The sequence below is a fragment of the Mytilus edulis genome, chromosome 9 (assembly GCF_963676685.1).
Source record: "Mytilus edulis chromosome 9, xbMytEdul2.2, whole genome shotgun sequence".
NCBI classification, from domain to species: Eukaryota; Metazoa; Mollusca; class Bivalvia; order Mytilida; family Mytilidae; genus Mytilus; species Mytilus edulis.
The window spans coordinates 28,459,297-28,474,748 of record NC_092352.1 but is presented as its reverse complement, the minus strand read 5'-3'; the positions used below and the strand labels follow the sequence as shown (position 1 = coordinate 28,474,748).

General features: G+C 34.5%; 3 protein-coding genes across 3 annotated transcripts; 1 reads left to right on the top strand and 2 right to left on the bottom strand.

Moving 5' to 3' along the window:
* Positions 1-896: 896 nt before the first annotated feature.
* LOC139488003 (L-rhamnonate dehydratase-like) lies at positions 897-2,720 on the bottom strand. Its single transcript, XM_071273307.1, has one exon. The coding sequence runs from the start codon at positions 2,619-2,621 to the stop codon at positions 1,326-1,328; it is 1,296 nt and encodes a 431-aa protein (XP_071129408.1). The 5' UTR covers positions 2,622-2,720; the 3' UTR covers positions 897-1,325.
* A 4,573-nt stretch (positions 2,721-7,293) lies between these two features.
* Positions 7,294-8,722, bottom strand: LOC139488002 (L-rhamnonate dehydratase-like). The gene has a single exon (XM_071273306.1). It carries the CDS (start codon positions 8,666-8,668, stop codon positions 7,352-7,354), a length of 1,317 nt encoding a protein of 438 aa, XP_071129407.1. The 5' UTR covers positions 8,669-8,722; the 3' UTR covers positions 7,294-7,351.
* A 1,091-nt stretch (positions 8,723-9,813) lies between these two features.
* On the top strand, positions 9,814-14,311 carry LOC139488001 (L-threonine 3-dehydrogenase-like). Its single transcript, XM_071273304.1, has 5 exons — positions 9,814-10,357; positions 11,036-11,186; positions 12,472-12,568; positions 12,714-12,882; positions 14,024-14,311. Exons 1-5 carry the CDS (start codon positions 9,910-9,912, stop codon positions 14,224-14,226), a joined length of 1,068 nt encoding a protein of 355 aa, XP_071129405.1. The 5' UTR covers positions 9,814-9,909; the 3' UTR covers positions 14,227-14,311.
* The last annotated feature ends 1,141 nt before the right edge of the window (positions 14,312-15,452 follow it).

The following is a 15,452-nucleotide window of genomic DNA, read 5'->3' as shown; positions in this document are numbered from 1 at the left end:
ATTATTTCCTGTGACTGACCTTTGAATGTAAGATACCTTTGTTTATTTAGTGGCTTTGATTATTGTACGGTCTTTTTCTCTGACTTTGCATTTTTTTTCTCGATCTGACGAGGCTAGCAAACAATGATGGATAAAGTTCAACATAGACACCAAATAAAGGCAACAGTAGTATACCGTTGTGCAAAAGAAAAAAAAATAATTGAGAGAAAACAAATCATGTTACAAACTAAAACCAAAGGAAACACAATACCTATAAGAGGAAAACAACGAAGCAACAGAAACACTGAAGTGCAACTAAAACAAACGACAATGCAATATGCATGCATGTGGTTTTTAAATTTGATAGATGCTTTTTGGGTTTTTTTTGTTAAATATTTGTTTGTTTTGAGATTGCGACACAAGCAGTAATGACTGCTGTACCACTATTTTGACTTTTATCTATGTATGTTTTGTTCACGCAACGTTGTAAATATAAAGGAATTTGATGCGACTGTCAAACAAGTGAGAGTGTTAACGCTATAAAACCAGGTTAAATCCACCATTTTCTACATTTCTACAGTTGTTGTTTGTTCGTTTGGTGTGTTTTATCATTTGATTTTGCCATTTGGTTAGGGACTTTCCGTTATGAATTTTCCTCGGAGTTCAGTATTTTTGTGATTTTACTTTTTAGATAACAACTGCCATATTCCTGACTTGGTACAAAACATTCTACGAAAAAAAAAAATATTGGTTGAACCTGGTTTTATGGCAAGCCAAACCTCGCGCTTGATGGCAATGTTAAAGATACTGCTAAAATGATAACATTAAACGACGGGAATACAGTACAAATAAATGCAAGAACAAACAGGACATTAAGCATTCTTTCAACGTGTACAACATGAACAAAAAGTATAAAATGGAGTCTTTTGGTTTATTTCAAATTTGCAGGACAAAATGTATCCTCAAAAATGCATCATCCTGGTTTTTGTAGGCAACGTTTTTCATCTAAACGGAACCAGATGAGTTATTTCCTTTAATGACTTAAAATACCTTATCTTAAACCGATTATTTTTGCTTAATGTTAAGATAATTTTTATTTCCCCTTGTGGTAACAATGCGGGAAAACATCAGTACAATTATTAGATAAATGCATATGAATTATACAAATTACAAAGTTTTAAAAATTAACAAAAGCTTTATTCTGGAATATAATTATAAAGTGTTTCTTGACCAAATGCAAGAAGCAGCCATATATTCCAGACGCAAATAAAAAAGAAACAAAAATAATGTGTGATTGATTGTCACATTTTAACAATAAACTCGTTTGATCCGTTGTACCCATGATATTAAAAGGGCATGTGAGCCTTTTCAGGAACTTTTCTGTTAATGTTCTTGTCTGCTTGTTCCTTCGACTGTTTTTCTGTACGCTCATAAGGACGTTTTAGAGTATCATGACAAAGAGTTACTCCAAATCCTGGACGATCTGGTAAATCTATAAATCCATCTTTTGGAAGTGGCTCATCTTTGAAAAGTCCGCCAAAATATGGTGTAATTTTGTCGGCTTTTGGACTAAGATTTATAAATTCGGCTACAGGACAATTCCGAAACACATACTGCAGATGATAGGAATATACGCTTGATCCATGGGGAATTATGATCGTATCATATGGAGAAGCCATGGCACACACCCGGCGCGCCTCGGTAATACCTCCGAGCCAAGTTATGTCTGGCTGAAGAATATCAACACACCCTGCCGTAATTAGTTGCTGAAATCCGTATCTACTGTATTCATGCTCTGCGGTGGTCAACATTACGCTACTTCCACGTAAGGCGCTACGAACCTCATTATATCCAGTGTAATTATCTGGTGGTAGAAACTCTTCCATCCATTTCAGTCCGTATTTTTCAAGTTCTTTAGCCAATTTAATTGCATATGGCACAGTGAGAGCCATGTAACAGTCTAACATAAGCGGAAAGTTTGGACCAACCTTTTCCCTCCAATTCTTAAAGAACTCCACATTTTTACGGAAACCTTCATCACCTGCTGTTGGTCCGTATGGACATGGCACTTTCGCACCGACGAAACCCAGGTCTTTGGCGATATCTGGTCGTGCTGTTGTACAGTAGACTGGAAGTCTATCTTTTGTTTTCCCGCCAAGTAAGGCATAAACTGGTTCCTTTCGGATTTTCCCCAATAAATCCCAGATAGCAATATCTACGGCGCTTATTGCCTGAACAGACAAACCTTTTCTTCCATAATTCCAGGTAGCACGAAACATTTGATCCCAAATAAGTTCAACATCTCGAGGATCTTGACCTTCGACAAAACGACTTAAATGTTTTTCAACTATATAGCATCCAGGTTCTCCTCCGATAGTAATTCCGACACCTGTCGTTCCATCCGTGGCTTCCACCTCCACAACAAGGGATCCAAGCGCATTAATACCCCAGGATTTTCTGGTTGCTGAATACTGTTCGTAACCCGACATTGGATTAGCGACAGGGGTAGGGAAACCGTTAATCCAGTGATCGTCTTGCACATCATGACAGTCGGCTCCCTGGTCCCCTAGTGATTGTTGTTCAGTAACATAGGCTCGAACAGCTTTAATTCTTGGGAAATCTCTGCACTTATTGGTCGACATGATTAACCTGTTTTGTTGAATTGCAATCTGCCGATGGTTAACAGGTGTAGTTATCAGTACGTACGTGGCTATGTAAATTCATCCTATACTTATTTGTCAACAACACTTTACCTATCAAATACTAGATTTATTTATATAAAGGTATCTTATAGCTGATAAACAGATAGATATAGATAGATGGGACAATAGTTAATAGAGATTGAATAACGAGCCCACTGAAGGTCGCACGAGTTGGTCCGATAATTTACGGTGCAACAGTTAATTGAAGTCCATAATATGAAAAATTATATAGAAAACAGTTGAGAATTATCTTATTTATAGTTTGAAATGGTAATAGATTGTGTCTTTATTCATGCTCTATTGTAATTCTGTTTTACAGTCTTTGTATTGTAGAAGGTTATCTAATTGCACTGTACATGCCATTCAAACTTCAAGTAAGCTTTCAGTCTTAGATACATTTTTTTCATTAGTTGTTACTGATTGGCTTTGAACTAGCTGTCAGTAACTGCGAGTACTCTCAGATCTGTACTCTGTGTATTTTTGTTGTTGGGATATACAAGTACCCGTCCACGTCCACTGTATTTTTGTTAGATGTACATCTATTTCTATTTCCATCCATATAATGAGTTCAGCCTTTTTCAACTGATTTTTATATAGTTTGTATTAGTTGCACTGTTACGCCACTGTCCCAGGTTAGGGGGGATTTGCGCCAACAAACTAGTTTAGCAACCCCCCCCCCCCCCCCCCACACACAATCTGTATGAGACTGTCCCAAGTCAATATCACACACTCGGCGGATGGAATAAGTCCAAGTGAGCATATATCTCTGCCCAAGTCAATCCATTAGGGTTCGATTTCCCCATTTCTTTTTTCTTTCCCCTTTTTTACTTTGCTGAGCAAACACAACGTATTTATACAACTAAGAAGAAACAATGCCGTATTCTAAAAATCAACATTACCGTAAGAAACAGTATGTGAAATGCCTCTTCTTGTATGATTTATAATCCTGTAGTTTGAATCATAATGCGCAAAACAAACCCGAGTACAGCCTAAACGGCTTTATAATAATTGTATAAATTCGAGATTGCATATTCGTTACGTAAGTGCGTCACTGTTTGTAATGTCCTGTGGTGTCTGTCGTTGACTGTAGATGTTCTTTGTTTGTTCTGCAGTCTTCATTTTGTGCATGTTGTGTCGACTATTATATTATTTCTTAGTGCGTTTCTCAGTGATCAGTGTTCTGGTACGTGTTTGTGTTGTATTTCTGTCACGTATTGTAGTCATTTTAGCGATATTTTTTAACATTGTCATATAAGCGGGAGGTTTGACTAGCCATTTAACCAGGTTTAACCAACCATATTTTTTTTCTTAAAATGTCCTTTATTAAATCAAGAATATTGCAGTTTTTTTTGTTTTTTTTTATCAAAAAGTTCATTTTTTTGTATGTTTGCGTTTATTTTTGTTGCACTTCAGTGTTCCTTGTTTTGGCTTTCGAACTTTTTTCATCTGAGCGTCACTGGTGAGTCTTGTGTGGACGAAACGCACGTCTGGCGTATTAAATTTTAAACCTGGTACCTGTTGTTAGCTTTTATTCGTATGTTTCTCTGTCCTATATATTCTCCCATTTATGTGTATTGTAGTCCTGTCATGTCATAATGTCATTTTAATGTTATATTTAACATTGACATAAAAGCGGGAGGTTTGGTATGCCACAAAACCAGGTTCAACCTACCATTTTTTTTCTTAAAATGTCCTGTACCAAGTCAGGTAAATGGCGATTGTTATATTATAGTTCGTTTCTGTGTGTGTTACATTTTAGTGTTGTGTTTCTGTTGTGTCGTTGTTCTCCTCTTATATTTGATGCGGTTCCCTCAGTTTTAGTTCGTAACCCGGATTTGTTTTTTTCTCAATCGATTTATGAGTTTCGAACAGCAGTATACTACTATTGCCTTTATTTATAGGTGACACAGCTGCTTATTTGAAGCGGCCAATATATTTCATTACAAAATGAAAAAGTTGACATGAGAAATTTAGCTTGTTGAAAATGAGATGGGAAACAATTTTTCAATGATACAATTAAACTGAAAGAAATAGTACAGTCAAACTTAGTTTGAACCTCAAACTAATTGCAACAGAAAATGTTTTATTTCTAATCTTTAGCAGAAAGCCCAAAATATACACAGGAAAAAAAGTTCCATTAAATCTAACTTGAGGAAAACTCAAAATCAGCATTTTTAATTTTTTATGGAAATTTACATTGGAAAGGGAGATAACTCCGCAAAATGAGTCTTTGATTTGTCAGTTTTTGGTTGATTTTCTTGAAATTCATGTAAAATATGATACTTTGATAGGGTTATAAGTTCGTATTTGACTATATTTTATAATCATGAAATGTACAAAACCGAATTGTTTGGGGTACTTTTATTTTTTAGTGCATATTTTTCATTAAAGAAATTGCAAAGTTATGGTTTTGTGACCATTTTGAAAACATAATGTGAATATTTGGTATTGTTTATATTTGTTCAGCATCTACATTGTTTAAAGAAACTTTAAACCACAAAAAGAAGAATATATGCTTAATTAGTTTTATTCAATTTGAGATTCTTTACCTCAGTCGACATGCTGAAAAATCTAATAAATGGTCAACTAATGAATTATGAAATATAGGTTGTAGCTTGATAAAGATATGAAAACACCTTTAGAGATGTTTGTTATACTTTAAAGACGGCTAAAATATGAAGAATCAATACATTCTGTTGAATAGAAGCGGTTAAGGTATAATTTTGTATCAATTTCTATTGATATTTCTGTCATTTTTACAGAGTTATCTCCCATGTCAATTTGAAATCTCCATAAGAATTTTAAAATCATAATTTTTTAGTTGTTCCCAAGTTAGATTTTATGGGACTTTTTTCTGTGTATATTTGGGGTATAATGCTAAAGATTAAAACTTAAACATCTTCTCTTGCAATTACTTCAAGGTTAGGATCAAATTTATGCTAGATTGACTGGACTAAAAGGTTATTGTCTGGTCGTTTATTTGAGAGTGAGGTTGCAATTATAGGTCATTAAAATTAACTACCAGTGTCGGATTAATTTAACTTAAGACAGTATTTCCTGTCGTTGAATAAGTAATCAATGCATGTACTTGCACATAATTTTGCAGATGTAGCTTATCCAGACCATTGATAAATTGATAAATTAAGCGGTTGCGACAATTCAGCTTAAAATAAACGCGTTCAGGTCGTTTAATAGCTTAACATGCAGTTTCCATTCTCAATTTTTGTTTCGTTTGTACATTTAAGTGGCTAATGTGAATCTATAAACAGATAAAATGAAAGATCAAAATATGTTGACAAGTCATCTCATGTAACCAAATTAATCAGATAATTGAATTTATATATCATTGTATATATCAAGGTTAGACTAACAACGATAGCGTTGATAATATTATAAGAAATGAATAAGAGATAAATTAAGTTAAACGCACATTAGACAAATCATGTGGGGAGATCAAAACTTAAATTGTACATTCAAAACCTCATTAAAGGCGGATATTGGGTCTTCAGTTAACACTTACCTAATCCAAAGTTTAAATTGATAGATTTTCTGTATAATTTTTCAGGTGTCCTAAAACATATATTTATGAAAATAAGAAGTCTTTCCTTTCCGATAAATATTGGATTTAAACGAAAGACCTACCAATTCTGACTGAGGACAAATTGAAATGCCATGCAAGTAGAAAAGAAAGACCTACTATATCTGGCTAAGAACAAATTGAAATGCCATGCCATGCATAGAAACGAAAGACCTACTATTTCTGGTTGAGGACAAAGAGAAATATCAAACAAGTAGAAACGAAAGACCTACCATCTCTGACTGAAGACAAATAGACTGTAAAGCAAGTAGAAAACAAAGACCTACACTGTTTGGTTAAGGACAAATTACCTATATAGCAAGTAGAAACGAAAGACCTAAAATATCTGTATGAAGACAAATGCAAATATGAAGCAAGTCCAAACGAAAGAGCTACCAATTCTGGCTGAGAACAATTAAACTGCTAGTGTATAACAAAAAGAAACGAAAGACCTTTCATTTATGTCTGAGGAAAAATTTACTCTATAGCAAGTAGGAAGAAAGACTTACTTTTTCTAGCTGAGGACAAATGACTTATCAATCAAGTAGTAAAGTAAGACCTTCCATTTCTGACTGAAGCTAATGGAAATATCAAGCAAATACAAACGAAAGACCTACAATTTCTGGCAGAGGATAAATGAACTGTATGTTCACTTGTTTTTGTTAATATGCCTTTTGATGGAGTTAAGACATTTCAATTGATATTTTATAGTGTGTCTTTCTATGTTGTGATGTTACACTAATGTTCCAGGTTGGATGAAGGTTGGTGCCTATTAAAACGTTTAAAATTGCTGCATTTGTTCGCACTGGTCCTTAGACAGGAACCTGATGTTTAATGGTTGTCTTTTGTTGATGTGGTTCATAAGTGTTTCTCGTTTTTATATATATTAGACCGATGGTTTTCCTGTTTATATAAAACAAATAGAAACGGAAGACCTACTATTACTGGCTGAGAACAAATGAATTAGAAACAATTAGAAACGAAAGCCTTACTATTTCTGGCCGAGGACAACTGAAATATTAAACCAAAACTGTATGAGAATTTTTTTGAGACAATTTATTTCAAAAGACATCATTGGTACAAGGAATAACACTTAAAACGGCATATGCGCTTTCTCTACAACAGCCTTCTTAATATTTCGGTCTGCTTGTTCTTGGCTTTGTTCCTCTGTTCTCTGATAGGGACGTCTGAGTGTATCACGACAAAGAGTTACACCAAACCCAGGACGATCTGGTAAATCAATGAATCCATCAGCTGGCAGAGGTTCATCTAGGAAAAGACCACCAAAGTATGGGGATATTGTATCAGCCTTTGGACTTAAATTGATGAATTCAGCAACAGGACAGTTTTGAAAAGCATATTGAAGATGATATGAATACACACTTGATCCATGAGGAATTACCATAATATCAAAGGGAGATGCCATTGCGCACACCCTACGTGCTTCGGTAATGCCTCCGAGCCAAGTGATGTCTGGCTGAAGAATATCTACACATCCTCTTGAAATTAACTGTTCAAATCCATACCGGCTGTATTCGTGTTCTCCTGTAGTAAGAAGAACAGTACTGCCGCGCATTGAGTTGCGAACATCGCTGTATCCAATGTAATTATCTGGCGGAAGAAATTCTTCGATCCACTTTAATCCATATGTTTCTAGTGCCTTTGCAAGTTTAATACTATACGGTACAGTCAATGCCATGTAACAGTCTAACATTAGAGGAAAATCTGGTCCGACCTCATCCCGCCAGTTCTTGAAAAATTCTACATTCTTACGAAAACCTTCATCACCAGCTGATGGACCATAAGGACACGTGACCTTTGCTCCTACAAATCCAAGCTCCTTTGCAATGTCTGGTCTCGCTGTCGTGCAATAAACAGGGAGTCTCTGTTTCGTTTTACCGCCAAGTAAGGCATATACTGGCTCTTGTCTAATTTTTCCAAGCAAATCCCAAAGAGCAAGATCAACTGCACTTATTGCTTGCACCGATAATCCTTTCCTACCGTAATTCCACGTCGCCCGAAACATCTGGTCCCACATTAGTTCAACATCTCTGGGATCCTGACCTTCAATGAACCGACTAAGATGATGTTCCACTATATAGCATCCAGGTTCTCCACCAATTGAGATACCCACACCAGTCGTACCATCAGTGGCTTCAACTTCGACAACTAAGGAGCCAAGTGCGTTAATGCCCCATGATTTTCTTCTGGCTGCATACTGATCATATCCAGACATAGGATTTGCAATTGGTGTTGGATAGCCATTTATCCAGTGCTGATCATCAACGTCATGACAGTCTGCTCCTTGGTCTTTTCTGTTGTCATCACTGGCTTTGTTGTCAGAAATGTAAGCTCGGACTGCTTTTATACGAGGAAATTTCCGACAGGTTGTCTTATTAATAGTAGTCATTTTACAACCAACCTTGAAAAAGTGATAAATAAGTATAATAATTATTGTGTGAGATAAAGTATGCCATCTCACGGACAGCAAAGTTTGTGATAAACAGATAAATAATTTCCTTAACAGGTTAACCAAAGGGTCATATTCATTTCATTTCATTTCGTTTCATTTTGTTACGTTTCGTTTTGTTTCGTTTCGTTTCGTTTCGTTTCATTTTCTTTTCTAATTTTATTTAGTATCTAATATGAAAACTGTTTGGTAGCCATAATGTATACTTTGATGAATTGTAAAGTTGGCGGTCTTCCTTCGGATATGCTTGTCGATCATGTAACCAACATCTCTTACGAACAACACGTTTCCCCCACGTTTCCCCTCTCACTCTGTGAGGAATTTATTAAAAAAGTAATTAAGACATATTAATCAAGTTCTTTACTACTTAATTCAAATCAGAAAACTAACGGCCAAAAATAGATGCCAATTTAACATTCTATACTTTTAAAAGAAAATTCATATTTTTGCTAGCGTAAAATTTATAGCCTTTAAGACTAAACTTATTCGTAGGATCAATGAGTTTAGAACGGTCTTATCTAAACTGATTTACAGGCTCTATAAACAACATCACCGTTAAATAAGGATGTGATATCCCTATGTTAATAGGTGTTTTATTTAATTCTACAGGTACCGTAAAACTTCTTAACAAAATTTTTGTATCAATGGAAATAACAAGTAATCATTTTTAATTTTTTTTTATCTTAATATTTGTGATAACGTTATCCATGACTTCATTATTTACCAGTTACACATAAATTACGTGAATTGAAATTAAAATACTAGAAATGCAAACACTGACATAACTGACAAATTAAGTAGGACTTCGTGACATTATGAAGCCGGAATTGTTGACAAAACAAAGATATTTGATACTTAGGACGTAAAATATTTGTACATTTCGAAATCTGAAGCTGTTTTTGTAATTATAATCAGTTCTGATAAAATCACATTTTTTCACAATCAATAAATTTTTGTGTAAATTAAACTTTACTCATAAAACATATTGCCACACTTAGCTGCTGACAATATAATCATTCATTCGTGTCTTTTCATGCTCCAATGCTGTCAAGAAAATAATTTCATATATGGCTAAATATAGGCCTACACTTCGTTTTGTGACACAGATGGCGTTCTGTAGATATTAGATTTTATCAAATGACCTGTCACAACTAACGAACTTCCCCACTACAGTCAGCGAGATGGCCACGACTGTCCCCAAAACCATGAAAGCTCTTGTGAAGACAAAAGAAGGCAGTTCGTTTGAATACAAGGATGTGCCTGTTCCTGAGCCTAAAGATGACGAAGTCCTACTAAAAGTAGATGCAATTTCTGTTTGTGGATCCGACATATCTTTGTACATGTGGAATGAAGTTGCTAGAGTTATAGCCACGGTGCCATTTATTCCAGGACACGAATGTGCAGGAACAGTTGTTAAATGTGGACCAAAAGCCGACATCGCTGTAGGAACAAAAGTTGGAGTCGAGAACCATTACTTTTGTGGAAACTGTTACCAATGCAGGAATGATTGTCGTGAAATTTGCAAAAATATGGGGCAGTTTGGTCATGGGAAGAAAACGGAGCATGGTGCATGTTCAGAGTATACCATAGTCTCAGCGAAGTATTTGTACCAGCTTACCAGAAATTTAAGTAAGTTGACAAAAACACCCACTTATGTCCTATTTATTGACCCTAGATAATAGCTAAATATAGTCCAGTTATTATAGTAAAAGTTTATACATGAGATGGAAAAAGTTTTTAAATTAACACAATAATATTCTAGATGCATGGCCTATTGGTGGCCCGAATAGTATATTTTCGTGGCTAAAACAAAGTTGACACAAGACAAGTAATTTAAAAAAAAAACCACACGTACTGAAGTCTTGAGATCTGGATGTATATACCCAGAATGACGCCCACCCTGTGTATTTTGATGGTTTAATGGTGTTAATCTTTCAATAAACACGTATTTTATTGTTTGCACAACAAATGCTGTTTGTCAGTAACTTCGACATATATTTTAAGTAAAAACAATGTCCGCCCTATTTAAACTTAATTTTTGATATCAGGAAATCGATTTGTTGATTTAAAAAAAATAAAGAATATTTTCTGTTTGTAAAAAGGAAGGAGCTAAAAAGATTTAGCTTTAATCAATTCTATTGTACGGAAGATTGATTACGATTTCAGAAAATTACAATATTTCTTGATATAAAAAAAATGTATGCACAGAACGACATGATAGTATTTATTCATTGATTAAAACCTTTTCAATAAGTAAGTAAATAACCAAATACATGAAGATAAACTTATAAACCATGCACATTTCAGACGCGGATCAAATAGCTATGCTAGAGCCGCTAGGTGTGGCACATAATGCCGTTGAGAGGTTAGATGTTAAGGGTGAAGATGCTCTTATCATTGGTTGTGGACCAGTTGGATTGTTAGCTGGCATGGTGGCTAAAGCTGAAGGAGCTAAAAGGTTAACTCTATTATAATTATATTGGACGAACGATTGGACACGGTTTCTGAGCTTTATCTTAAATTTCAGATTAATTAACATTAGCTTACTATCAGTAATAAATTACTCTGAACACAACCATACAAAACACACAAACAAACCCTAGCGAAAAAGAAAACAGAAAACAGAAAAGGCAAGCAAATAAACTTTTAAGAAAACAAACGAATAAGCAGGATAAAAAAAACAAAACAAAACAAAACAAATATTTTTTTTAAATAAACAGGCAAACAAGACAATGAGGGAACGAAATTTTTCAGTTAAAGTCTTGGTAAACTTTCTTAACTGGTTTATATCAAAGAGATTGGAATTTTCCCGTTTGTGACTGTGCCTTTTTCGATATATATGTCAAACAATTTCAAACATAAATTTCAAATGTTTGCAATCAGGATAACTGAACAAGTTTCTGTTTTAGATGTTTGCGACAATTTTTTTCCATTATGGAACAGATGAAATAAATAAAAGGATATTTTCTTTTGAAAGGTCAACCAGAAAGGTGTTCTCTTGACTGCCGGTGCTTTGATGTTTGGATATGACCCGTATATCTATACAGAACTCTTTCAAAATTAATTGATTTCCAATATTTCTAGAAAAATGTCACATCCCATTACTGCAAAGTTATCGTTACGAAAGATTCAATTGGTAACACAGATTCAAACCGGCTGTCTACAAAAAAAACCATATTACTGCACAGGCATCTGGAAACGCAGACAACATTTATCGTAGACTATAGCCAAATAATTGATTTTGATAGCAATCATGAACATGCACACGTGCAAGTCCTAATGTATCTGCCGTACCGATATCCGGTTATAGGATGTTATATAATAAAGTTTGATTATGTCAGAGCTGCAGTGTCCTTTAACAAAATTCTGTGAAGCACAATACCTTAGATTTATGTGAGTAGAGAGATGCTTATTTTCTCTATTGTTGTGGCTGCGCAATCTATATGAAAAAAGTATAACAAAAAATAACTAACTCCAAGGCAAATTCAAAAATGGGGAAGCGCGCCCATAAAACCAACGAAACCAAACGCTATCGATCAACGGAACAAGTGAAAAACAACTGCCATACCGGTATATTGCTGACTTGATACAATCTTAGATATGCGCACTTCCTTACTTTGTCTTTAAAAGCATGGTGGCTAGTTTAGTAGAGTATAAGCAACGTTTTGCACCATACTTAATACACCATCAACACACCAACCTAAAATTAATTAATAAATAACTATTGTATGGTTTGATTACAGGCTTATTGGAGCAGACATTGACCCGAATAGACTCGAACTAGCCAAGAAAGTTGGATTTGACGTAACAGTCAATACCAAAGAAAAGGACTTGAAAGAGGTAAGACAAAATCACCTTCAAGAATTTTATGTTGTGAGTTAGATCGGTTCTAAGTGCTAATACATCTCTGCAGATTCTTCTTTAATATTTCTATTATGTTCTTTACCGTGAGTTTTCTTAGCCACAAACTCCTTGTATTTTACAGTTTGTTATGGAATTTACAGAAGGTGATGGTTTTGGACGTGTTTGTGAATGTTCCGGAGCCCCTGTTATGGTTAATGCAAGCTTTTCTTTACTAAGGAAGGGTGGTACGATGGTTATGGTAGGACTACCAAAACAACCACTACATGTAGAGAATGTTCTACAGGATATTGGTAAGCTATATGCTATCACAATACTTTATCAAGCATAAAATTGTAATGAAGATTGTATCTACCTTAGTTGATCTTAGACAGGGTTTGTTCGTTTAACCCTTTTAATTGGTTTGATGTCCAAAAACATTTTTTTTATTTTTTTTAAACTTTTGACGGTCGGGGAGCGCATTTGATATTTGAAAGAATACATTAAATGAATGAATTCACGAATTTTAGTGAAAATTTACTTCCAAGTTAATCTGAAGTTGAGGGAGCCATAATAAAGTATGTTGAAACATTTCTTTGCAAAATATTTAGGTATACTTATAGCTAGTTTAAACATATTTATTTATAGTGGATTGAGAAACAAGTTTTGCAACTTATACCCTTTCCACTTTGAGGTGCGAGTGCTGCCTTGTAATTGTTACACGATGATGACTGCTGTACCCATATTTTGACTATTTTATTTATTATGTCTGTTTAGTTCATGCATCATTGTAAATATAACGGAATTTGATGAGACTGTCATCAAAGTGAGAGGTTTAGCGCTTTAAAACCAGGTTTAATCCACCGATGATTTTCTACATTTGAAAATGCCTGTACCAAGTCAGGAATATGACAGTTCTTGTCCATTCGTTTTTTATGTGTTTTGTCATTTGATTTTGCCATGTGATTATGGACTTTCCGATTGGATTTCCTCTGAGTTCAGTATTTTTTTTATTTTACTTTTTTTTGTAGCGCCATTAGCTTACTCTTTTTTCGAAAATCTACATGGGTGTCTTTTACGTGCAAGAGATATGGCTCTATATTAAAACGGGTCAGCCATTTATTGTCCCCTTCCGACGAAATATCATCGTTTCCTCAAGACCATATAATCGAAAATGGTGTCAAGGGAGAGCCGAAAATTCAGTCCCTGAAATTTTCATCTCGGAATGGGAATCGAACCAGGAACCTTTATGTTAGTACTTATAGCTACCTAATAATAACAGAAAAATTCTTATATCTACGTCCATTGATCTCTGGTTGATTGGGTATCATAGACAATCATACCACATCTTCTTAGTTTTATATAAAAATCAAACAGTGTTAGTTTTTTTTTCGGTCAAAAACGATGATGTACTAATTGTTCTGAATGTTTTTTTAATAATTGATATTGTTTTAGTATTTAAGGCTTTAACTCTACGAACTGTACACGGGAGACGTATATTTCACACATGGAGAAACACCGAAGCTCTCGTTGCAGACGGCAAAGTGGATGTGAACGCACTGATCTCTCACAGATTTCCAATGTCGAAGTTTGAAGATGCTTTCCAAGTGTTGTTTAGTGGAAAAGGTTGCAAAATTGTTTTGTACCCAAGTGAATAAACGGACAATCATAGTGCAATAAAAAAAAATGTATAAATAGATGTGTAAACTTTTGGAAAATGAATAAAACATGTTAAAACTTTTATTACATGCATTGAAATTTAACATATAGACCCCAAAACAAGTTCATTTATTGTTCTTTCCAAAGGGGCATTTACAAGCTAGGTTTGATGTAAGTTAGATATAGCATTTAAAAGATATATTTTCGAAAACAAATGTGTCCTTATTTTGTTATATTCAGTCATGACATGTTGAAAACATTTTAAAAGATAGCCTTATTCTTTCCAAGGAGCATTCTCAAGCTCAGTTTGGTGAAGGTTTAGCATAAGGTTCAAAACATTTTATCCAGAAAAAACCTGAATTTCAGTATATCTGTTGAGGCTTTGACCTTTAAATCCGACCTTATGACCTCAAAATCAGTTGAAATCTTATCATCTCACAAAGCACCCTCGAACCATTTTGTATGTAAAGGGTTGGTCAAATGGCTCAAAAAATAACTGGAAACCGGCAACTTTTTGTCTAAATTTCGAGTTGTCTGTTTAAAATCAATGCCTTTAGTAGAACCTTTGTCGGAGGCTTTCAACAATACTCTTACAAATTTACCCACATTTAGATAATTGACTGATTTGTCTCACTTACAATCATACCACGTCTTCCTATTTTTATTATAAAGCTTTAATTTCTAAAGGGTGATTTTATTTTTGGTCGCATCTCCGGGAGCGACAGGTACCGCTGTATAAATGTGACAGTATATGATTCGATCCCCCAAAAGATCATTCTTATACAGTCACCTACAATATGAAATCAAACAGACCTAGTTAAATCAAATTGCACGTGGTCGTTATCTATTTATATTTATGTTCATTTCGGATGATATGACAGTCGGCTTGGAGGTCACCTCGATTGTTAATTATGACATTTAAGTTAACCAAAATTACACGAAATGCTGATACCTTTTATCGAGTTCATGCATTGTTATTCGTTTATGATATTTTTTTGTCATTTAGATATACGTTTAAGTATTTTATAAATCAACTATGTGAATTTCAGACAAATCGGTGAACATGAATTTGCCAGCTAATGTCCCTTTAAAAAACTTCATGACGCTGGGGTTTTTACAAAAAGTTCATATTGATACCAATTTACACTTCATTCACACTTCATTAAGAAAAATGAAGTGTGTCATTATACCATACATAGGCGAAACGAAATGTGCTATATAAAGC

What these genes read in the sequence shown, in the direction of transcription:
- LOC139488001 (XM_071273304.1), top strand. Translation starts at nt 9,910, where the DNA reads ATGGCCACGACTGTCCCCAAAACCATGAAAGCTCTTGTGAAGACAAAA. An exon ending in AAGAAAAGGACTTGAAAGAG is followed by an intron (nt 12,569 to 12,713) that starts GTAAGACAAAAT and finishes TGTATTTTACAG; the next exon opens with TTTGTTATGGAATTTACAGA. An exon ending in GAATGTTCTACAGGATATTG is followed by an intron (nt 12,883 to 14,023) that starts GTAAGCTATATG and finishes ATATTGTTTTAG; the next exon opens with TATTTAAGGCTTTAACTCTA.
- LOC139488002 (XM_071273306.1), bottom strand. Translation starts at nt 8,668, where the DNA reads ATGACTACTATTAATAAGACAACCTGTCGGAAATTTCCTCGTATAAAA.
- LOC139488003 (XM_071273307.1), bottom strand. Translation starts at nt 2,621, where the DNA reads ATGTCGACCAATAAGTGCAGAGATTTCCCAAGAATTAAAGCTGTTCGA.